At 30.2% G+C, this 26,812-nt stretch overlaps 1 protein-coding gene across 3 annotated transcripts in view; it reads right to left on the bottom strand.

Moving 5' to 3' along the window:
* Positions 1-26,812, bottom strand: part of LOC117160630 (sodium-independent sulfate anion transporter) — a 38,878-nt gene that overhangs the window by 3,633 nt on the left and 8,433 nt on the right. For 2 of the 3 annotated variants that reach the window (XM_033341499.2, XM_033341498.2), the window contains exons 2-7: positions 18,861-19,193; positions 5,651-5,886; positions 3,293-3,494; positions 2,371-2,591; positions 1,434-1,779; positions 215-517 (exon numbers count right to left, since the gene is read on the bottom strand). In XM_033341499.2, coding sequence (XP_033197390.1) covers positions 215-517; positions 1,434-1,779; positions 2,371-2,591; positions 3,293-3,494; positions 5,651-5,886; positions 18,861-19,053 — 1,501 coding nt within the window. In that variant the 5' untranslated portion in view covers positions 19,054-19,193. Of the gene's footprint in view, positions 1-214; positions 518-1,433; positions 1,780-2,370; positions 2,592-3,292; positions 3,495-5,650; positions 5,887-18,860; positions 19,194-25,925; positions 26,100-26,812 lie in introns of those variants that run through there. The other variant, XM_076621114.1, reaches the window with a different exon arrangement.

The raw sequence follows: 26,812 nt of genomic DNA, 5'->3' as shown, positions 1-26,812 counted from the left end.
TTAAGAAGTTACATTTACAAATTTTAAAAAACCTTAGCTAAATAAGAATAGATATAAGGATAAGCATAAGTATAAATGATATCAAGCTAGTTCATAACTAATTTAATTTATTCAGCAATAAATACTATTTACAGGTTGAAGCGGCGCAATACTTTATTTGCAAAATAATATTGATATTACTTGAAAAATAAGAGGGATTAATAATACAACGTACTTTTTGTTCGCCATATAGGCTTGATCACATGTAATTCCACCATAAAGATGACCGCCGCGATGATGATTGCAGCAAGGGCGGCGTTAGGAATAAAGTATAAGTATGGGGTGAGGAACTGAAGCGACACGAGTACTAGAAGGCCAGTATAGATACCGCCGAGAGTTGTCTTTACTCCAGAGGAATGGTTTACTGCACCTCGGCTGAGGCCACCGCTGACGGGCATCGAAGAAACGAAAGCCGACACAACGTTGCACACGCCCAAAGCCAACATTTCTTGAGTTGCATCGATTGGTTTACCTTCATCTAGGATAATCGATACAATTGTTATGACTACATTAGCAAAAATTAAAACGAATATGAAAACATACATAGTAGTTTCGAGATATTTATTTCAAGTATGCACTTTGCAGATAGCATCAGAGTATTTGAACAATCAGTTACTCATTATTTGACCACGGATTTTCATGCACTTATGGGAAACTTGAAAGTGCAAATATGCAAAGAACACATGTAATATACAAAAATATATAAAAATTTAAAGTATAATATTCGTATATAATATTTTGTATGTAAAACAATTTTTACCCAGATTCTATCTTTTCCTAATTATCTTCTATGTAAACGTATTGACTGTACTTGTTGTTAGATGAAAATTACTAATTTTTAAAGTTAATCTCCTACATTTTGTATTTTTTCAATTTCAAGACAGTTAGGATGTCCTTAAGTAAAACACGTTACTTCGATCTTTTGGCTAATGTATGATAATATGGTCTCAGAATAAAGTCAAAGTCAAAATTTATGATATTCACTTTTTGTGAACTATATTCTGTTATAATAATTTGTGATTGATACATTGGAAGCAAATCCTGTGTTTCTGGTAAGTTACAAATCTGAATAGCGAGTCATGTTTAAAAACGGTCTCAATATATTCACATTTAAAATTCAAATATTTTACACTTGTGCAGAGAAAGTTCATTTAAATAAAGCCTTGTGATATGTGTAATAAGATTCGCGAAAAAGGACATTTGTTCTTCAGAAGATACTCTTTGACTGATTAAATTTTCTTCTATTATTTGATCTATTTCCAAATAATTTTTATCGAATTCTCTAATTTTTTGCTAAATTAATTATTACTACAATAAGTATGTTCGGAAAGAAATATTTTATTTAGAGAAAATGAATTGTGTAGTTGGTGAAAAACGTTTGTTATGAAACTTACTAAAAACTTTGGCAATGGAAATGGTTTCCAAGAGGCTCAACAAAGGAACGACTAGACATCCAGAGCCGAGGGCGGAAACCATGTCGACGAAATCGTACGTTTCGTTCTTGTGGTAGGTTTGAAATGGTGGTAGCCGAAATTCCGGAAGTCCTTGTTTAACGTGGCCAGTCAGTCTAACAGGCGAAGAACCTAAGTGACTTTCTAAAAGCCAGCACATAACGCCGCACACGAGGACCACGAGAATATTTCGCGCCGTAGACAGCAACCAGAGTGATTTTTGCATAATTACTTGTGCTCTTGATGACATTTTTGCAGCCTTTTTCATAAACGGTATGTCTTTGATTTTCTGAAAAAAAGAAATCATACAAAAAATATTGTTTATTTTATTTTTCTATAAAAAGTAGGTAAGGTATAAGGTAGGTAGTAATTCATGGTAGTAGTTACAATTCATGAAAAATTTTAATTTGAATCGTGTGAATAAATTTTAATTGATGTACATTCGTATCGTATACATTATGTCTTATACATATACATCTTATACATATGTATATGATGTTGAATGATATTCAAAAAATATTAAACAGTCAATAATGTTTGTATGTAAAAGTAACACGTGTAATAGCAAGGAATTAATTTGTAAGCAACATAATTCGACGAATCATTCACTAGACGTAAAGCACGATGCGGATGTGCAACTTTCATCGTTGCAATCTCGCTGCGATCATGTGTCTACTTCGTCGTTCTTAACTCGTAAAACAAAGAAAGATATATGATCACAGTGAGATTGCGACAAAAGTCACACGTCTGCACTGCAAGTATGTAAACAGCTCGGCAGAAAGTATGAAGAAAGATGAATCTACTTTGTATATATTTAAAAAATTATTTTTATGAGGATCTACTTGTGTTATTTTCCACTGAACGATGAAATAATACTAACTCTGAGAAGAAGAAGGATAATTATACACGAGATGCCCAATGCAGTATCCCAAAGCTTCGTCTCCCCAATTTTTTCAAATATATTTTGCCATACTTCGACGAATTTGCTACCGCCGATATGAATGCCTAGAATATCTTTTACTTGGCTAGTAGCTATAATAATTGCTGCTGCTGATGTGAAGCCGACCGAAACTGGTCCTGATATAAAATCCAATAAAAAGCCTGATAACAGAAGAAGATGTGTCAATATTTATTAAATATAAATATAATATATTATTGAATTGTTAATAAATAATTAATAATAACTGGAAAGTAAAATGAATAAAACAATAATAATTGAAAATGAATAAAAACAATAATTAATAAATATAATAAAATATACTATATATTATATATATATATATTTATAGTATAATATAATAAAATTAGTATAAATATATTATAAGATAAATTAATATAATATAATATTATTTAATATTAATACAATCAAATATATAATATTTTCTAATATAAATAGGAATATACACATAACTAGACTGTGGTTTTTTATGCATTTATGAAAAATTTAGATGCGTAAGAATGTGCAGGGCATATATATTGTAAAAATATAGAAAGTTTTCGAAGCAAGTTTCTCATTATAATATTTAGGGGATGAAATAAACCTGTGCTTAGATTTCACTCCTTCAGTTGTATTCATAAAAATATGAACTTGCATAAATATTCGCAGTTCACACATAACCGTTCTCTTAAAATTACGCTACAGAATTTAATTATTTGATTTTTATTCAATTATTTAAATTATTATTATTCCACACAGAAGTAAATTTAAAAAACATATGAGCTCTAGGGCTATTCTAATAAAGAGGGGGAGCTTGAGAGTTTGTTGAGTTTCAATTAAAAAAAGTAATCGATAATACAATTACCTAAATGTAAAATTCCCATAAAAAAACAGACACAACCAGAGATGAGAGTTAAAAGAACCGCAAAGTCAGGTTCTAGATCAGATTTCTGTAATGTTTCTCTGGTTAATATCGCGATGATCGCGGTCGGTCCAACTGGAACGTCTTTACAGGATCCGAAGATGGTGTACACGAAGCACGCCATGAAAGACGAATACAAACCATACTGCAAAACAAACGAAATTATTAAATATTTTTACTTTTACAAAAAATTTTAATTGTGCCGTAATCTTCGAACTTTTATACTTCGATTTCAATGTTTAAAATAAAATTGAAACGAAATCGTGCATACCAAGAAGAATTTTCTTAAATTCTCATTTTTTTCAATTGAGATATTTTTTAACTGAGAAAATAGTTTCGTAGAGAAGTGTTGGAAAAATATAATTGAGCTGAAGATGTTATGCTGCAGGATTAATAAGGAGAAAGCGCCCTGAGTTTATTGTAATATTTGAACTAAAACATAAAAATATTCGTTTCAGGTAAGCTATCCAAAGTTCCATCTTAGGCCCGGTGCAGACGAGCGACTTTTTGGTGCTGTGTTCTCGTTGCGTCACGTATCTTTCTTTATTTTCCCAGCTAAAAACACAACGAAGACAGAAATACATCGTAACGAGAAAGCAGCGTCAAAAAGTCGCTTGTCTGCACCGGGCCTTATATTATAATGGGGCAGCCAATTTATCTCCTGCTTCGGTAATGCTTCTACCAGCTACCGTTAAGCGAAGCTCCAACTCTTAGTGCGTACACGCTAGTACTCGCAGAGTGAGCAAAAATGATTTTGGTACAGCTGGAAGACACGTAATGGGACCTACACAGTTTAAGGTTCGATGCACACGAGTGACGCGCTATCGCGACGACATCGCTACGATTCGGCAGATATATAGTATGTTACACACATAAATTCATATATGTTTCTAATCGTGCAATACATACGAGCGAGATTGTATCGCTCGACTACACAATCGCACAGCGACGTCGCTACGACATCTTGTCTCGTCACTCGTGTGCATATTGTGCATTGGTTCGGGTCTTAGGCGGGTTTCGAATCACCAGATATCGCGCTGAAGTAAGAACAGTACGACTACGAATAAATCGAGTTGCAGAGGTGTCGGCTATAAAATCGACCGGAACATTCGATATTCGAGCCAGAGACTCCTTCTCGATTAGACACGATGCAGACGAGCGACTTTTGTCCCGCACGATATCGCTTATACGTCTTTCTTTGTTTTCCCAATTCGGAACACCGAAGACAGACCGTAGCGATATCATCTACACAAAAGTCGCTTGTCTAAACGAGAAGGAGGAATATCGAAAGTTCCGGTCGATTTTACAGCCGGCATCTCTGCAACTCGATTTATTATTATTATCGAATCTAAGTTGCAGTCGACCGAGCCAGCGCGGTTGTTTTAAGATATGAAAATATATTTTATTAAAACACACTTATCAGCCAAGTTAATAAGAAACGTTGGTTAACGAGTTACGATTCAATGTTTCAGTTGCATAGTGGAAGATGTTGTGTGTCATAAATTTTAATAAATTTTCTTACAATTTCCGATGATTTTGACATTTTGTAAACATCATAATCGGTTTTACTAAAACGATATTCAAAACTGGTTGCGATAATGATGGAACGTTGGAATAATTTTGTTAGAGAACACTTTTGCATACGGAAGCCTTCAGGAATTTTAATTAGCTATAAATTTCTCGAGAATATCTCTAATAAATCTTTTGATTCAATAGTATGACGGAATAGTATGATACCGCGATTAAACACGCGCACCAATACAAAACTATTCTATCCTTTCCAATTATATACTATTAATTTCCAAATTATTAAATTTGGCATAAAATTGTATGCAGTTAGATGCAACATTGTTTTTAACTTTGACAACGTTAATCGTAAAATTTTAATAGATATAATATGAAATTTTATAACATACCAGCACTCTCCTTCTGATATTAAATTTTTACTTCTCATAAAGAATAACAAGAATGATGTAACATTTCTTATTTCTTACTTCAAACTAAGTTCTAATAGTATTTTTTTAAATAGTAAATTAATCTTAATGTGTTAAAATATTTCAAAGAATATTTTATACATATTAGAAGCACGTTAAGAAATAACGTTACGAGTTAAGTTGCATTAAGCTGCGAAAGTAAAGATGTATAAATCTGTTTAAGAGAGAAATAATCTTTTTTTTACTTCAAAATAAATTAGTTTTATATATACTGTATATAAAATAATTTAATTATAAATATACTAAGGTATAGTGGTATGTTATTAAATTTGTAAAATTTCACGAGTGAACGAGCAAACTGTCTTACCTGCAAAGGAAGTCCTGCGACGTTCGCATAAGCTATTGCCTGCGGTATAACGGTAAGGCCTACGGTAATACCGGCAACAAGATCACTTACTATGTAGTCCTTGCGATACTTTGGTATCCACGCTGCTATAGGTACTCTTTTGTAAAGTAACTTCTTCCTGCAGGATCTTTTGATTCGTTGATATAACCACTTCCTTTCTAGAGAGCATAAGAAACCTTTTTCACGATTTTGTGGAACTGAAACAGGAGGGAATATTATAAAAGATATTGTAGATATATTATATCTTCATACTTTTTTATGATTAGTGTACAATGGAATAATAACGTCGCTGTAACTGCTGCGTGGTAATAAAATATACGTAATATGAAATAAAAATTTCATAGAAAAATTTCTTTTGTTAAAATATAAATACCAGTGCTGCATGTTAATGATAAAAACCGCATCGAATTTATATTAATTTTAAATTTAGAGCCATTTAAGATTAACTAATTTATTTTTCTATTAAGAAAGTACAATGTTTATCGAAAAGCTTAGCTTGTTAGCTAAGTGTTGCTTCTCTCGAAAGTATAGATATTGATGTAGCATTTAAACGTCGTTCTACATAGCAAAAGACGTCGCATCGAACTACGCATCGCTGAGGAATGTTTGCAAAAAAAGATTTATTCTACGCTCAACTGTTCTAGATCTTTATTAATATATTTTTATTGTTTTGTATGACAAGCAAGAGAATGACCACAAGAGTGGTTAATTAAATTGTACACTTAATGCAAAAGGTAATTATTTGTAAATATAATGTGACATAAACCTTCAAATAAATATAAAATTATATGTTTAAACAATTTAGGGAAATAAATAGAGAAGGAGGTAAGTTGTTGTGTTCAATCTATATGTATTATGTTTCTAATACAAATATTCCATTATTTTGTTACATTGTACAGAGTACAATCTGTACGTTAGTAATTTCTTTTTCAATTTCTAAACGCATTATATTTAACTATATTTGATATTTATAATTCTAACGTTAATATTCCTTTACTTTAACTTATTTGGTGCATTGAGATTGTCTAAAATCACTGAATATGTTACGATAAATGTCAACAATAAGTGCAAAAATATTTTATTTTTATAAATGTATGAACATTGACATTTTTATTAACATAATAACAGACTAATGAGGCGTGCAGATGTTTGACTAATGAACATTATTGCACAGTCAACTGTCAATTAACCGTGAGTAAACAACAATTAAACGTATAGAAATGGTTAACATCTGTGTGGAATTCCGGATGGAGATGTAAATTCTTCAGATCATGTGACGACCTTTTGAAGGAGCGAGTGTAGAAAGTACTATGATTGGAATCAAAATAGAAAAAGGTAAAGGTGAAATAAAAATTGCAATCACGAGGCATCTACATACATATTAAGATTACCATAATGCATACAAGTATACAAGCTGCCGTAGGTACTGGTTAACTGGTGATAATTACGTCCAAAAGTGAAGTTAGACTGGTTTAACTGGTTTTACGCGGTAGCACGTGATGTTTGCGGGAAATAAATTGCTTTAAAAATTGATTTCCATTCATTTGACATTATAATCCTTACGTTAATTCGAACTTTATCGGATTCACAATTATTCTTTCGTTGTCTTCAGTTTTAATTCGAATAACAACTTAGGGAAATCAATAGAGAAGAAGGTAAGTTGTTGTGTTCGATCTATATGTACTATGTTTCTAATACAAATATTCTATTACTTTGTTACATTGTACAGAGTACTCTTTGTACGTTAGACTTAGATTTCCAACCAGTCTCTTCCTTTTTTTTTTTTTAAATTGAAACGGACGAAGAGGAATAAATGTTTTAATTATCACTGGACCGTGGTATGTCATACATTTATACGAAATTCAAGGATGAAAAACTGCATACGATGTACAAAAATATATGGAATATTTCAATTAGCATACAATATACAAAGATATATGAAATATCGTAAATAAAACACGCGTTATAGTTTTTGTTAAATAAAATGAACCTCTATTTAAGCACTATTGTAAAAATATAAATTTACATGAACATTCGCAAAAATAATATGCTCTGTGTTCATTATTAAATAGTAATAAAATTGTAAAAAATTTATTACTGCGTTTAGTGTGTAGAAAAGATGGAAATCCTCCATTGGGGTGTTAAACAGTATATTTATACAACAAAATATTTAAACCTTAACTTGTTCGGTGAAATAGAAACGCATTAATTCTTTGATGGAGTTGTGAGGAATTTTCATAAAAAAATTCAATCCTGAACTTATTCCTTAGTCTAATTGAAAATCAAACAAAATTTGTAATTTGAAAATTTACAATCATGAAAGTAAAATTATCGTAATGTTTGTGATATCTGAGACATTCGTTTAATGGATTATTTTATTCACGGAAGATTAGCAATTTAGCTAAATTGATTCTGATTTTTTTTTCATTTCTATCGTACTTGAAAAGTGTATTAAAGAATATTTTTCTTGCTTAATATTTTTATTGCTAATTATAATACCGGATAGCTCAAATAACGAGAAATAAAATTTTCTTTTCTCAAAAGATATCGACGTATATTTCCAATTAATTCGTTTCTTCGTCACTTCTGCGACTTGTGAACACTTTGCTCGTTATTATTTCTTGATAAGTTGTTCTTGACATTTTTACAATGATCTTTCAATAAATTTCTAATGTATAACAATTCATTATCAATTATCTGGCTGGGATATTTCATCGAGTTCGTAAAAATTTAGATACATAAAAATATAGATAACCATCTTTGTCATATTAAAGAATGAAATGAAAATTAGAAACATTTTTCTGAAACTATTAAATTTCAATCACGAGTTGGTTACATAGGGTATGAAACATCGAGCGTGAAATTGTGATTACTTTACGTTGGTTGTTTACCACAAGATGTTTTCTTAGAAGTCGAAATGTTGTCAAGGAAATTTTAATCGAGAAGTTATAGTCATTGAAAAATTCCTAGTCATGAAGTTATAGTAAAATTATTGATTGTAGCGCGTTCCTAGAAGATCCAAATGAATATTTATGCTTCATAATTTGCACTATTCTATCGCGTTTGCAGGGAAAAGAAATATGGTAAGCACATCTTTGTTTATTCTTTGATTTTAATGTCATTCTATGACTGAAGAGTGACACGGTTGAGAATGAAAATAATCTTTTAGGTTCAAAAATATAAGCCTCATAAGAATAGCTTATAAGTTGTCGAAATTTTATAAAAATCAAAGATACAATTATTAAAGAAAGCAGTATTTTAATATCTTCGATATTTTAATATTATGATAAGGAATATTTGTAAGACTATGAAGAGCAAGAAACAATGTGCGTGTTCAACTCTAAAACAAAATAAGAAGACAATATATTATAGTTTATTTTGATACAACATGGTGCTGAATTTTAAAATTGCTCTTCTGAATAATATACTAAACAATGTGACTTATCACGTTTCCCTGAAATTTTCACATATGCAACAAAGACACTTCTAAACACATCTAAAGTGTCGATCAAATAATGAGCAAATTATGTAGTTACTTTTGAAATAACTTATCTGAATTAGTAAACAAACGATTAATTGAATAATTATATGTGAATTATAGCATTTATTAACTCGTTAAGATATGATTCTGGGATAAATGTGAATTCCTTTGTATAATCTTTTATCGTTAAATATTTTAAGAAAATTCATTCAAATAATTGCACGCGCATTATCGAAAAATCCAGCAAATAGAAATTGAAGTTATAAACTATACCGGTGTTAAATGTTTAACATTGACAAAAATTAATCTCAATCACATTTACTTTTTCTTATTGCAACATCGTTTCTGTCATCTTTTCTCGTCAATTCGCACACTTTTACCATCGTATTTCTAAATTCATCAGGCGCCAAGCTTTCTCAAATCGAACAATTTTTGGCGAATTAACTCTTCCCTATGATTTGTGCAATGCGATGACACGATGATCTCCGAATATATATATATATACGTCCTCCTTTTTCGTAATAAGTTAAATACGTAAGTCGTTTGATACGTAGAAGGTAGCATGAATTTCTTAATTTGGTCAATGCTTGGCACGTGAAAAGGAAAATACAGTTCATAAATTCCCAACGAAGTGTACGAAGACAGGAATAAATTAAGACAAAATACTGGCACCGATAACGATCAATCTGATAAATTATCCGCGGTAACAATCACGTGCTTACGTACGCGCTTTAACATGCAAATCTTTTGTCTGAAAGGATGCTAATAATGCTAGTGAAACTGTATTTTTTTTCTTTTTGTCAAAAAATATATATCTTGTTTTACATACTGTTATTACGGATTTCTTTTGAGAAATTTATTGGGTTTGTCAGCGATACTTCGACAATCGCATGTTTTAAATCGTTCATTACGTTTGTCTCGTATTCGAATCGGCACGTGTACGATGTGTGAATAATATTGACTTGAACGCAGGTGGAAAAATAAAAATTATGAAACATTGAGAGTTTCATAATAATTCATGTTAGCTTTCTCGAATTAATATTTCGTACTAGTTCAAGTAGTAATTTATATAAAATACATACGTCGACCACAGGTGAAAATTACGATGAGTTACGTTCCCTCTTTTTCGTAGGAAAATGATTTAAAGATTCAAAATAAAAGATTTTCAGGTTGTATGTATATATGCTTTGTCATTTTGTCGAACATTAATAACGTTATTTTATTTTATGCAGGCTAATATCAATTATATCGAACTAAGACAACAAATAAGCTAGTATTATTCGTTTTTTACAAAATACTGTGCATGTATCGCTCGTTTTTAAAAAGTTTATGTCTTGGAACGTTAAAATACTTCTTTCTAGCCATCGAGTCATGTAACAGCCAGAAAACCAACAAAAATAGGTTTGTCGTATATTCTTCGCATGGTCTTCGTACGTAAAACTGTATGATATAGCAACAGTCGTGATATAAAAATATTTTCATCATCATATGTGATGTATTTTATCATCATCGCTTCAATTAATTAATTAATTAATGCGAAAATATTTTAGATTTCAAGCTTCCACGATGGTTAGATGAAATATTTGTGGCGGTTCGGGTTTTCATCGTGTTTTTAAAATAGTACGTTACGCTTTACTTCGACATGAATGAAGTGAACATTCCAGTTCAGGTCTGCCCTGAACAAGTGAACTGGATTGTTTGCAACGAAGCGCAACGTACTATTGAGAATATTATCGAATCCCGAACAACCAATAAAAGTAATTTTTTATTGTTTATGTATTTGTGAGGAATTTTAGAGTGAAGAAATGTAATATTCAGAAATAGATGAAACAAACAAAATACTTGTTATACAAGTGTAATAATTTACGAATCTCCACTTATATGGAGATACATGTTACGTTCATAAAAATATAAAATTACTTAAAGATCTGCAGTCTATTAATGAAAATTCGAGTAGCAGTGATCGCGCTAATTATATAAATACTTTTCTTCCTAATTTTTGTCTATCTCTATCAATTTCTATGTCAATTTCTATCCATATAAATAGCATAGATTCTTTAAAAAATTCTGTTGTCCAGTTTTTACTTATGCGAATACTTTTCTTCATAATGTCAATAATACTATCGTGGTGTTAGCATAAGTCAAAAAGTTACGCCACAAATAGCGGTTCTACGATGTTAGAAAACAAATTACGAAATATCCGACGAATAACAAATTGTTCAGTAAACTGTTTTAAATAACTTACACACGCGTTTAAACCAACCAGGTTTTCTTCGTATGCGTACGCTAATGTCCATATTATAATTCCACACTTAATACGAAATTACTTAATATTAACTTTATTGTATGAAATGTATATCTAAATGTCACTGACATTTATCTGGATACTTTGCAAATGATAAAATTTTACTTTGTAAAAATATATGTAAATGAATAATGAATTTAAATAATACCTATCTAATGATAAGATTTATATGTATACAGGATGAGACTAATAGAAATTATAAGCTAACATTTCGAACATCTGCGTGATTCATATTACATATGTGTTGCTATTTCTTAACTCATCAGTAAAATTGGCTTTGTGCGACAGAAGGTATTAAATGTAAGGGACACTTATGTATGCAAATTGTAAGATTCCATTTTTCCAGATATCATGATTTTAAAACGTTTTTAGCTTCCTCGTCTATAAAAAGATTGCATCGGATAATTTACTTAAGATACTTTACTTCTCTCTAATAAGATTTTTCCATATTGCACTTGTTTCATATAAAAACGAAGGAAATATAAGAAATAATAGATTATATTATACAAATTAACGTAAATTATTGTATATATTAATTACTGTATTATATATAATTGTATTATATATAATAAAATTAAGTATTGTATTATATATAATTAAGTATTGTATATATTAATTATAATAATTATAAATTGATATAAATTAATATAGTTCTATTTATACATACTCGTATCCTACGTGCAATGTAAATTTGTATGAGATGTAAATAAATCAAGCCTATGTAACCAAACTTTCGTTTGCTTACGAAAGTAAACAGTTGTAACTGATTATAAATCCCTCACTTTGATTTACAAAGTAGGAACCAGTAATTGTTATTAAATAGACTATTTACAATTAGTAGAATATCAAAATAAAGTGAAATATCCATAATGGCAGGCAAATAGTAAGATGAGATTTAACACCTATGAATACGTTAGCTTTGTAAATTCTAACTCATATGGCGTTGATTAAAGTGAAAGAAAGCACGAAATAAGAAAAAATCAAAGAATAAAATCTGTCGTACGAAAAACATGCAAATCGTAGTTGATTCAACCGAGACGATAATTGCAGTTACACGTATCGAGTATCAATGCAACTTCGGTAAATACGTGATAGTCTTTGATACACGTCATTCTCTCACAAATGGTCACGAAATGAGTCAGAAAACTCAAAGAACCCGCGCCTTGAAATAATTTCACATTATTAATTTATGCATACGGATAGTATTATGAGTCAAATGCATCTGCTCAACCGCAAAAGTGAACGTATGAAATATTCTTTTCTCCCTTTTCAATCTCTTAGGAATTCTCCTTTCGCATTAACGACATGCTTCCTGTTTATAAGTTAATACACCGTTGCAAGTTTACCGCAGAACATCGTAAAGTTGATTTTGTTCTCACAATTTTTACAGATCACATCGTTAGTCGATACTAAAAAATACGGTTTTCTTCGTTGAACCGATAAGTGTGTAATCGCAGTCATTATATCATACGAAAGAGTTGACGCTAGTATTTCAGTGTAGTTGATGTAATCACGCGTTAAGCTGTCGGATCGTTATTGACACTTTTGCGACTGTTGAACGGCGACTTTTACGATATGCACATGTGGTCTGCTGGTTGGAAAATTTAATCTTATATAGGGTGTTTCAATGTTCTTAATCAAAGCGCTGACAGTGTATCCCGTGGATATATGTATGGATATATAGAAAATGTTATTTATGCTATTTATTAGGATAAGGTTTAGGCGCAGGTAATATATATAATATAATATATTACACTATATATATTATATAATAATTAAAGTATTATGAATAGGCATATAATAATTTAAGTTATAAGGAGAAAGGGCATAATAATTCATGTCAAACACATATGTAGAGTTTTATTATTTAATATATATGCAAGGGGCGTATGCATTGTATGAACATAATTTGTATGTATCGGGTTGGCAATTAAGTGATTGTGGATTTTGTCATTAGGTGATATTGACAAAATCCGCAATAACTTAGAAGTACGTAGAAGTACGAAATTGACGTACAGTAACGAGCTTGCGATCATTATGCTGTAAAACTTCAATAGATTATAATAATTGGCTGTTTAATATCGTATTTCGATAGAAGAAAACTAAAAAATTGAACTTATTAATACAGAAATCACATTTTGATTTTGTTTTATTCCAATAAATCAATTCTTTGCATTAATGCAAATTAATACTTGTTTCATATATCTTTATTCTTCAAAATTACTCACGTACAGTAGCTCACGGAAGTATCCAAACACTTGTAAAAACGGTTTATAAATATATTACGTGTGTTGTACGAGACATTTTGGAATGTCATTAACATCGAAGCAATGAAACTCGACGATCATGATTATATTGGCAAAAAAAATTTGAGGTAAATCTGAAAATGTACATAAAAGCACAGAATATTTGATAAGTATGTATACAATATGTGTGTATTTCGCAGAGACCGCAAAAGTATTTAAACAGTCAATTATCCATTATACTAACAAGCTTTAATATTCCTCGATATTCTTTAACACTTATTATAAATTTAAGATGGTTATTTATGCTGTATATATTATTATTTTACTACATATACGTTAGCAGTAAATATCTTGTAACTTTTATATATAATCCCAGATTGGTTTCAAATTTGGTCAATGTAATCATGACAATCATTTGACGTTACAGTGCTAGTAAAGTTTTAAATTTTATATATCACATACAATATATATATACATGAAAGTTTTCTATGATCAGTATTCGAATACTTTAAATGAGCCACTGTATAAAAGTCCAATGCAGTAAAGTTTGAAATATTTCTTTTTTAATTGATTGTTTACAATTGTTCGATCAACCATTGCTTGTTAGCGTCTCAGCTGAAATCATAGGCTGAGTTTTATAATCTTTAGGAAAGATTAGTTGGTTTAAAAAATTTTGATATTAATTTAATTTAATATTTAATAGCAGAGCTATTTTTTATAGAAGGGGAATTAATATTAAAGTGTGATCTAGCAGTAGAAAATTTATAATATTGGAGTCCGAGGTATTATTCTCTAATTTTAAACGACCTCTATCTTTATATAACATTTTTCACTCGATCATATTGGGTTGGCAACTAAGTGATTGCGGATTTTGCCCATGCCACCTAATGACAAAATCCGCAATCACTTAGTTGCCAAATCAATAGAATTGGTATATTCCTCAGTACGAATTTCAGCTGTTAAACACTATTAGTTTTGTGTAAGTACATACTTCGGAATAATCCTCCATTGCATCTCTGACAGAGATTTATCTCGTTTCATTGATCTGTAATCTGTCCTATTATTTACTCACGTCACGCGTTGTGTAGAGTTTTTCTTCGATAGAACTGAGATCATCAGGCAATAGATTTACAATATTCAGTTGGACGTTGTACCCAGACTGAGATGGATCGAGTTTGGGCATTAAAATATTTTTGTTAATAAGAAAGATTACAAGAACATGTTCGAGAAAAGAGCGAATACTTTTTTTTTTTAGCAGCAATATGATATTTTTTATACATACCAAAAGTGAAAAAATAAGGAAGAATGAAAATGTTATTATTAATAGAAAAACGATAAAATCAAATAAAAAGGAGGAATAAAGATATTATTATATAACAGATAGTACTGTAATAGTATTTAAAAAAGATATTAGTAACGAAGAGAATAATAGCATTATCAAACACTGTTATATTTACAGTTTCAGTGACTAATTTTATTGTAGTTTAGTCATTTCCTAAGTACAAGTAACGGGAATAATTTGCAACTTTGGCGAACGAATAGTTATTATAGTTTCATTCGAATAATTTCAAGATCAAAAGTGTCGTAAACCTTGTGTATATTTGCAAATCGAATTTTCATTCAAATTAGACACCATTAAATCCAATGTCGATTTTTATGGTTGTAGCTAAACATTACAAATATGTAAACGTATATATATACTAAAATAACGGTATCTTAGAAAATCTATTTTAGTGCTTGTCGTTTGATCTATACTAGATAAAAATTTAGTTCCCGGTCGATGAATAATTTCAAGACTATAAATACTTTGTTAGATAATGAAGATAAAGGCTTATGTCAAAGCTATACACCAAGCTAATCCATTTAATTAATCAATGCAGCCAATTGATCAAATAATTGATCAATTTATAAAATGTCTGCGGATCACCTGTTGATTAGAAAAATATTTTCATTCTTCATTCATGAGATGCATCTGAGATATCTATATTTTTTAATGTTTACGATTGTATGTATTATTTAGTATCACACTAGTGCGATTGATTTTGACGTTCATGAATGTTTAAAAATATTTTATATGTTCAATGTTATCGCGTTTCATCGCAATTTTAATTTCATTCCAATTTCTTGTTCAAACAGCCACATAAAATTATTTTCCTTCAGTTAGATTAAAGTGTTTGATACCTATATTTTCCTTTACCTTGAGAATTTTATACAGGATAATAAATTATATAATCATAAAAGAATGTAATATACTGCAATTTCCATTAAATATTGTTACCTCTTAGCAACAGGCGTAAAAAAGCGACTATAGAATAACGAAGCATTTCGATGAATAAATTATCAATAAAATGTTTAATAAATATTACTAGCACGGTACGGTACGATGTAAGAGAAAATTGATTCCAAATTTTCCAACCCAGCATATTCATCAGAAGATTGATTTAGTTCAATGATTTAATTCAGTTTGGTAAATCGATAATATGTACTATAGTTATTTATTATCTGAATAAAATTTCCGGATGAAGGAGAATAATTAAATAAAGTATTATATACGAATTAGTATCCAGATAATCGAAAGTTTGATGAATTTAAAATTAACATCGTGGACATAATTCCCGATTATATATTTCTATCATACATTTTAAAAATTATGGATCTAATATAGATTACCATAAATTATTCTGAATCATATTATTTCGATAAATATTGATGCTAGAAGTTTTCGACTATTTCATTTTCAGCCAAAGCGTAACCCTAAGGAGAATGTGTATATCAGACACTTTCAAGGAAGAATAGACTCTAAATAGAATGTGGCTCAAAGTAGAGAAGATAGTTATACTAATGAAATACTCTATAGTTTTGAACCCAATTATAAATACAAAATAAATTCATTCGCATTCTGTATAATAAAATATTAAAAATTTCAATTACGAATAATGGCAGTTAAAGTACTTAATTAAAAAAAAAAGCATTTAGACATTCATTGTTTTAATACGTCAAAGGGACAATGTAAATCAAAATTTAATCACCGTTGTAATTATGCAAAATCAAATTTCATTGGATCATATCAATATAAAGATTTGTACAAAAATGCGAATTTACATATTTCGCTGTATTTTAAAAATTGCGTTATACAAGAGTTCCCGTTTTGAATGTTCCATCGTTAGGAAATTTCGAACAATTCAATACGTTTTTCTTGCAATGCAACACAACAGTTTATGATATGAAACGAAAAACAGAACACAAATAAATCAAACGAAAAATTGTCTTTGTAATTGGCGTGAAAAAGCATTTCAAAAAATGAATCTATGCTCTGTTGGTGTATACTGTTCAGAAATAATTCTATATGATTGTTCAGAGCTAATAATTTTAGTATGAAAAAACTGAACAGACAGTAATTAAAATTTCATGTTTTCGCCTGGGGCGTTATATTATACTTTAATATTGTTATATTTATTATATTTGTATTAAAGGTATTATATTTTTTAAATAGCCGTATAAAGATATGTCTGCAATTCTTTCGAAAGAATGTAAATTTTGTTATATTTTAAGAATTTTAAATTAATTCTTTCAAATGAATTAGTTTTTGAAAAACTAACTGACAGTATTTAACAGCAATTTAATTGTTGCTTGCAATTTAAATCTCGAATAAAAGGATAGCGTTATGATACTCTAACATCCTGTAGAAATTTTGTTCTATATGGATTAAGTTATCTAATTTAATTCACATAAGTGGGATATTTCAATGTAATCACATTGGAAGAAAGTAACTTTGAAAATCTTCGTGTTAAAACTTATTATGAAAATAATTGCAGGATTTGTAACGATAGGCAGAATAATCCAATGTTTAAATCGTATTTATTGAGAGAGAGAAAGGTATAGGTTTCATATCCGAAAGTACTCAAATTTTTTACTAAGTATAGTAGGTGACTTATAATATTTTGCAAAATAATCTCTATATGGAGATTTCAATTTCAGAATCAAACAAATATGAATTTAGAGTACGTTTTAAAAAGTGATCCAACTTTGATTGATTTTGAGTTGGTTTTTGATCTACTCTATTCAAATTACTAGCAGGTGTAGCTACTTCCTTATTACTGCAATCTTTCCAATTGCAATTATATAAAATAATCACTGCGATTCTTTCAGACGTTGCTATGCGCAAATTGAAATTCACGAGTCTAATATACAGCGCGATGAGAAAATCAATTCCCACGATTTCTCAAATAGTTCCAATAGTCGGACAAAAAAATGTTTCGAAAAAAAGTTAATCAGTATTCAATCGGCTGGAAATTGCAATGCTATGAATTTCAAAGAAGATTTTGCTTCGATAAAAAGTCAAGGTCATCGCTATTTTTTTAAATGGAATAATACATTCTTTTATACACCATTCGATGCACTTTTTAATTTTGCAAAAAAGTATGAAGGTACTTGAGTCGAAAAATGATTAGTTAAAAAGATATTTTAACTTTAACGTTGTAAAATTTATCCTATGAAAGACAAGTAAAATATAAAACCAAAAATTACTGTCATCTTTCTTTGTCTTCTATACCACAAGTTTCACAATATCAGAGTCAAAATATCCTTTAAACTAGTCATTTTTCCGATTAAGTATCTCAATATCTTTTCGCAGAGAATTAAAACAATGCTCCAAATGTTGTATAAAAAATGTATTGTTTCATTTTAAAAAATAGAGGTAACCTCGATTTTCCATGGAAGTAAAACATTGTTCGAAACTCCTAGTATTGCAGTTTGCAGTCGATTGGAAGCTGATTAACTTTCGTTCCATACATTTTCCTGTCCGACTGTCGGAAGTGTTTGAAAAATCGTGAGGATTGATTTTCGCTCCATTCTACATAGACCGTGGATTTTGATGCATTTACGGAAGATTTAAGCTGGCAATAGCATAGAAAATACATATAAGATGCAAGAATATATAAAATATACAAAGTAACAGTATTCGTTGGAATATTTAAATTCGTTGCGGTAAACAAATCTTCGCTATACGTCCTACTACCTTGGCTGTATTTATGAAAATATTCATACGTATAAATATCCACCGTCTACTAACGTTTTCCATATATTCGTGCGACGTAACGTCGATTTAACGCCGTAAAGGAATAAATTACACAAACTTACCATCGTTGTTCATATTTTTGTCATCCTGGCTTGAGACGTGGACATTGCTAAGCCTGTTTTCTAGTTCAGCAGTCTGATCAAAATCGTTGTTATTGCTTCGAAATGGATCTTCGAAGGCAGCATTGCTGTATCCGGTTAACCGGACTTGCTTTCCAGTTTCGAGGTCGTACTCTTGGACGCTATACCTGGACATGTTTGCGAGTAGTTTTTCTATGCTGAAGAGAGTTCGCCAATTTTATGATTTCTCCGTCAGATATCGATGTATAAGGGAAGCTGAATTGCACGAGTGGTACTCAAAGACACTCCATTGTTGAGTTCGTACGTGTGGCGACCCTAAAAAATAAAAACACCTAATTAATTCATGGCCCTTGTCGTCGTACCGTTAGATTTTCTTTTTGTTCGCTTTCTAAGATCGCTTTTTCTTGTCGGTTCTTTGCATTGTTTTTTGCACATTTTGCCGAGTTGAATTTCGTCGTACACGATGGATTCAAGGATATCTATTTTCACACCGCATCGCCTTTTTCCTTTGTCTCGTGTATCTTTATTTTCGTTCCTCTGGATCCTTTTTGCGTTTTTTAATCGATTGTTTCTCGAAACTAAACGAAGGAGTAGAATAGCTTTCGATATTTCTGTTTCGTTTCAATTATTAAGAGAATTTCGCTCGAAGCGATAATAAATGGAATAATTACAATTACTACAGTTAACATAATAAAGTTTCTTTTATTACTATATGATGATAAAAATGATGCACTGTGTACGGTCGTATACATTTGATTTTACAGAATATCATCTAATTCTTTCTTTAAATTTATTGTAACGAAGAAATTATGATATTTATTTTATACTGGGAATTTTTAATTCGTTCCAATGGTTCGATACGCGATATTAATATTCTGACTTTTTGAAATACTTGGACGTCTTAATTTAATAAAATAATTAAATTAGTTGTTAATTGATTTTTTCATTCAGCCAACAATTAATTAACAGAATTAGTGTTTTATTATACAAACACGAATAATTGAATCAGAGACTAGTCAGAGTTGGAGAAATTGTAAATGACTTGTACAAGGGATTATGATATTTTTATAGCAATTATAGCGATCATAATGCAAAGCTAAATGTAATCGGAAAAATAATTATGCCAGTGTATTTCTCAAGAGTATAAAACATAAGCCGCGTAAAATTTCGCTGGCTCACAAACATTTCGTAACGTGTTTTACGAAAATCGATACAAATATAACTTTCGCAGTAACAATTCCATGAAGTATAGTATGCGCAATACAATTCTTTGTACGCATTTTTGCACACGATCAGTGATTTACTTTTTATCGAAAATCTAACATTTTTATCTACGGTTTGTTTCTCTTTTCTGGGTCAGTAATGGCAAAATATTGCAATTTTAAACTCACGCTACCAACAATTTTTAATTCTTCGTATAATTGTTAGATTGTGAATATTTATGCAAATTCATATCTTCACGAAGACAGTTAAGATGAAAACGACGGTTTGTTACAGTTATTAATTATTATAGCGATCACGAGCACTGTACCTTGAATACTTTATATATCTTTACAAGTCACGTGCATGTTATGTATTTTGGCATACTTAAATTTCCCATAAATGCATAGAAATCTATAGTCTAATAATTACATATTCAGCTTTGTATCTGATTGCGGAATTTGTCAATACCATCTAATGACAAAATCCGCAATTACTTAGTTGCCAACGCAATATGTTCAACTATCTTCAATTCCGTGTAACTTTACACAATTGCACAAAACGTACAAGCAAAATTAAAGGTAGAGTTAAGGCTATTACTATTACATTATCGAATTATTAGTTAAGCTAGCTTTATCAATCTTTTTAAACATTTTTTAATTGTTACCGCGATAAGCAATCTACTATTAATTCTTTTTGCAAGAAAAATATCTTTTCTTTTAATAAATGGAGAAAAAGAAATAAGATATTTTTCTTATAAAAAGAATTGATAGAAAATTGTTTTTTATAAGAATAATCATACATTGACTGATTATAAAACTGAACTGCTTGAACAGATTATATAACACCGTCCATTGTAATCTAGTGGCTATAAGAGCTTTGGTAGACGAAAATCATAATAACGTATAATATAAATAAATTCATACATAATGCTTCACCGTACATTATCATGCAGGAGATGATGTCACTAGTAATTACATCAATAATTTACTTAAAACAGTAAGGGAAAAGAAAAAAAAATGGGTAAGCTGCAGCTTGCACGAAATAATTAACTATAAGCTACAGCTATATATTAATACTGAAAGAATACATAAATAAAATATAATCTAACAACGTAAACAAATTTCTACAGAAACTTGTAAAGAACGTAAATTGAACTGTATCAATGATTACGCTTAATTAAAATCTTTCTACAGCATATTACGTTGCTATTATTTTATTTTTTGTGATACAATACTATAATATCATATTTATGTTAAGTCAGCAGTATCAATGTCAAAAGGATTTACCAACTATACTGATACGCATTATAAAGTTTCTCAAGTCTCGACTGGTATTTCATTCATCGAAGAATCGATTGATCGAAAAGCTATTTAAACACTAATTTTACCTTCGCTAACAAAATATGATGCGAAATAAAATAATGTTGCATAGGTATATACACGTGTTGGAGATATTATTATCGAAATCTTGAATCGTTTTTTTTTGACTTAACTCACCGACTTATTAGAAACGTAGAATTAAAGTTGAAAATAAAAAATTCAAATTAATAATACAAAGTTTACGCGTAACGTCGAACGAATTTAGCGCTACATCAGGCATATTCGAGTGATACTTGATCTACCAGTATAATATTTTTGTAATTTCCATATGAAATAGTTAAAAAATAATGTGTAAATAACACATAATACGTTTGCCATTCTGTAATTATTACAACTTCATATGTCGTATAGCTGATATATTGCATAACCGGTTATCGTAATAAATTGGTCTATCTGTTTCTTTTGATTAGCGTATCCTAGGTGAAAAATGATACTTCTCGGAGAAACAATAGAAATGTGATGTCATTGTGAGAGAGATAAAATTAAAACGGGAAATTATCGATGCTCGATGCCGTTCGTCGTAATATGTACTTACTTGTATTAGCATAATTTAATGGCTCGACATTATGATTAATTATTCCTCATGCGAGTGATATTTGTCAACAATGTTCTATCTATTAAACGATTGGTTGAACAGAAGATTGACCGAAAAGAAAATAAAATTATATTCTCTAAGCTATAATTATTTCTAAAATCATACGTATTTATTATATTAATTATAATATATTATACTTAATAATTAAGATATATTAAAATAACTAGTAAATTTAATAAATAATTAAAAAGTAATATATCTTATAATTAAGATATACCAAGGATATATCAAATTCAATAATTTCTGAAATATTAGATTATCTTTAAAATATAAACTGGAGGTACCACAAATAAGGATAAAATCGTTGAAAAACAGTATTCGGTACGCATGAATAATTTTTATTAATTTTGATAATCAGTAACAAATGCCTAAGTTAGATAAGCAGAATTCACAGTCATCATTATTATCACTCATCATATTCTCAGTGAAGTATCAACTATCTCGTATCTTGTGTATTAGTACTTTGATCATTAGTCATTAGCTCCTTGGTATCGAAGGACAAAATATACCTTGCCACGTAATGTCTTTTATTATAAGCTTTGGGCGAAATATTTTTACAACTCAATGTTGTTTATACGGCGCTTTCTATTTATTAGGTTGTCCCAAAATGTCCTTCGCTATCTGCATGCAGCTGGTTTATCTAGCTATGTTGATACGAACATGAAACCTAATCTGTCAGATGTTGTGATCTTCATCTTCGATCGTCATCTAGTTGTCGTAGGACATGTTTCGTTTGCATTAAAACAAAAAATGTTGTGCATCTATTATTTTCTTCTAAAACGAAAGAAACTTTTAGGACAACCTAATATATGGATGTCGCTCATCGGTCACTGTATCCTGGAATTGTATATAATACCACGCTTTGTACCGTGTCATATAACAGAAAACTAAAATCATTTGCTTGTCGAAATAAAACATTTTCTTTATTTAACATTCCTAATCCCCGTGCGAGTTATTTCGTTCAAAGTATCATATGAAGAATATTGCGTCGCGGGATATCTTGTGCAAAGAATCGCATAAACGACATTCTGTTGCAAGATATCTCGTTCAGAGCGTACCACAAAAGATATTGCGTGGCGAGATATTTCGTCTTTCGATATGAAGGGATTGAACGATTTCGATGGGCGGTTTTGCAAAAAAAATATCTTTGTATTCGGACCTATTGATTTCAACAGAATAATTATATTTACATGACCGTAAATTTTATGGTGTAAATGCGCAATAGCAGTACCAATAGCTGCGATTATTACATGTTCAGAATATTTGTATTGCAATCAACGCGCTTTTTATATCATCACAATCGGTTACAAATCGTAAGAAGATACGACTGACTCTTAACAATAAATTTGTTTATTTAAACAATAATTATTTGCATCACATGGAAAATTATTAGAATGAATTATAATCCCTTCTTCGTTTATTACTTATTTGTACATCGTTGTACGAATTGAAAATATTTTAACGACACGCAGCGTCTTGAACAGCGGCAACGATATTAAATTTTGGATCAAAATAGATTTGCATCGTGAAACTACTCGAAGATTCTAGATCTTTCTAGATCGTTTCAGATCTTATTCAACGGTCGCATAGACACAGCTTTTTCTAAGTTGTTCTTTGCGTCAGGCATTTTTCGTCTTTTTTATGACGGCAAGATTCAAGTTTTGTAATTATAATTCTTATTCAGCATTTCTGATCGTATGCGCTACCACATAATCATAAAATTATGGTCACAGATGAAAAAAAAGAGAAGAAAACATGTGGCGGTTAGGTAGTTCTACTTCTTAACGAAGTTGCAACATTTACTCGCTTTTTCAGGGACAACTTTTAACATTTTAATAACAACAGTCTTTCATGATTACTATTTTATATGTTCATCGCGATTCTTGAAAAGAAAAGTCCAAGGTTGCGAATAACACTAATCAATATGCGAAACGATTCTTTATGTCTTTGAAACGGAATAGGAAGTTACGTATGCATACGTATTAAAATTTATTTTTATTTACTTATTGCTGTATCGTTATATTTTATCGTACTTTACTATTGCGTCTTTACGTATTCTATATACTGCATTGTAAGCAAATTATTTTCTTATAGCAATTGTTGTTTTTGTACGTTAGATTAAAGTATAAAATATAAAATGAGCTAATAAAAATATGCGAATAAAATAAAAATTGTTGCAATATTTGATTGTTTTCATTTTGCAAATATTGTTTTATTTAACAGTCGTGAAAGCACTTCTCAAGTAACTCGCAAGCTAATTTATTTCGGTCACACATAATCTGCTTTTGAAAAAATGATTTTGAAAATTTAATTGTCCCATGTTGACAGTTTCATATTTTGTCTAATAAATACAGGTATGTGTGATGACTTTGTACCAAGAACACGACGTTTCATTTAAATTATAATATATGCAGCATGAAATGACATTCTACTTCGCATCAAACATTCATATCCTACCTGTCTTAAAATTCCGTTATATCTAATAACTTTTCACAAAAACACACCTCTTCATTCGCATGACTAATGCAATTTTTTTAACACACGAAATATGTCATATATTGGATACGACTCTAAAGAACCACGAGTTATCAATATAAGCTTATCATATGCAACAAAACTTATGCAAATTTATATTTTCATACATGGAATATCAAATAAATGGGATCTAAATAGAAATCTGTTTCATCTACTAACAATAAATATCGTTAACAAGTACACACGCTACTTTACACATTTTCCATGTATTTTGCATCGTTGCGTCTTTAGATTTCTCATAAACGCATAAAAGTTTCCTCTTTATTATGTCAATCCCACTGAATGCAATTTCACTTTTTATGAAATGCGAACGAACTCGAGAGCGAGCCAGAAATGTTCTTTTTGCTTCAACTACAAGGTGATTTTACTACGCAGTCGTTTATAATATTCTTCGTTGCATCTTAGAGGCAAACCTGATAAAAAGAAGTAGAAGAACGTAAGCAAAGAAGCTGTAGCTACTTCTTTATCCATAGAGCGAGGTTTCTCCGAACGATTTCAGACAGTCATCTGACATTGCCACGTATATACCGTATACATTTCTCACCTAAGAATATGAGTTTTCCTTTTTCTCCTTTTCTCATCGTATTGTTCCTTATAATTTATGCAGGCGGATATCTGATAAGTCGAGGCGGATATTTATTTAACATTGATTTTGATTTGCATTTTTCAATGGTCGTTTATTTCCTCTATAGTGAATAAGTATAGTATTTGAACATTATATTTACTCTAGCTAAATTTTATGTATATATTATGTCTTAATATAAAACATTTCGAAATTTAATTAGCACTATAACGAGACACAACCGTCACAATTATATTGGTAAAATATAGAACCAATTAGAAAGTGTATATAAATGTTAAGAGATATTTACTGCGAACGTGTATATGTAGTAAAAAATTCATACACGTATAGCATGAACAACCATCTTAAGATCAAGCTATTCAACACGATCCCAATATTAAGACTTATTAATATAATGAATAATTGATGAATAATTTTATCACATTTGCGAGATACGTAGATACATACTTATAAATACTAAGTACGTGTATACTCGGGTCAAGCTTGAATGAGTGAAAAAGCTGGAATGTTCACGAAACGCGAGAACAAAGTGCAACGCGCTAATAAAGATACGATTGAAAAGCCGAAGAACCACAGATATATCGTCTGATCATCGTGAAAGTTTAAAATCTATACTATATTTATTTCCTTTTTATCCGTATACATATTTTCCACTGTTGCTCTAACGTGACATTTTCAGACATAAAAATGCCATTTCGTACCGTTTAGTTTCGCGTGTGAACTGTAAATTGTTGGCTTACGATGATACGTACGATCCTCCGGTGGAATAAATGAACAGATTACGGAACGATTAGCTGACGTTACAGGAGCGTTTTTCCCATTAGATGATCACAGTTTTAGCACAAGGGGACGCTCATTCATATGAAACGATTTGATGCTTCAAGAATTGTGTCAACGTCGTAATTAGATACCGTTAGTGTTACTACTACGTGTATACTGCCTTGTGATCGAAGAGTTACGTTCGATCGATCGCATTCAACAGTATCGCGCACGAGTGCAATAATACTACGATCTACTCGAAGAAATATAGAATTCATTCGATCGAATAAATCAATGGTCATTAGATGGTAATTAGACGCGATAAGTTTTAAACGACATCGATCGCAGACGTTTATTCAGACCTTTTTTTTTTTTTTTGTACGATGTGAGGAGACGATAAACCGGAATACATTTTTAATCGCATGTATCTGGTTATTTCATGATCAATTTTGTTTCTTGTACGCCCTTGGAATTTTCATGACAAAGTTGATATTTTGCAGTTAGCAATTAGAAGAATTGTAAGTATGTAGTAATAATACAAAAGTGATCGATATTAATGAAATGGAAAGGGATTCTGTTTTGCTATGTCAGCGATCGTTTACAGACAATGATAATTGGAAATTATTACGTCATTTATTCTATTCTTTAGACTTAACATCGCTAGATTTTCACTTGTTTCGGCCATTGTTAAAGTAGTGTAAAGGATAAGCTTAAGACAATTCATCAAAGCAGTCATTTTATAACATTGACCGATCAATCGTCAATATTTCAACAATTTTTCAAGAAAGAAATTAAAAAATTATGATAAATTGAAACACAGTTCTAGAAAACATCTGTTAATGTTATCCATGTCTTTATGTTTTTTAAATTTTGTTCTAAT

This window comes from Bombus vancouverensis, chromosome 1 (genome assembly GCF_051014615.1).
Source record: "Bombus vancouverensis nearcticus chromosome 1, iyBomVanc1_principal, whole genome shotgun sequence".
Classification (NCBI taxonomy): Eukaryota; Metazoa; Arthropoda; class Insecta; order Hymenoptera; family Apidae; genus Bombus; species Bombus vancouverensis.
Note: the sequence above shows the minus strand (reverse complement) of the source record. Positions and strands in the feature narration are given on the sequence as shown.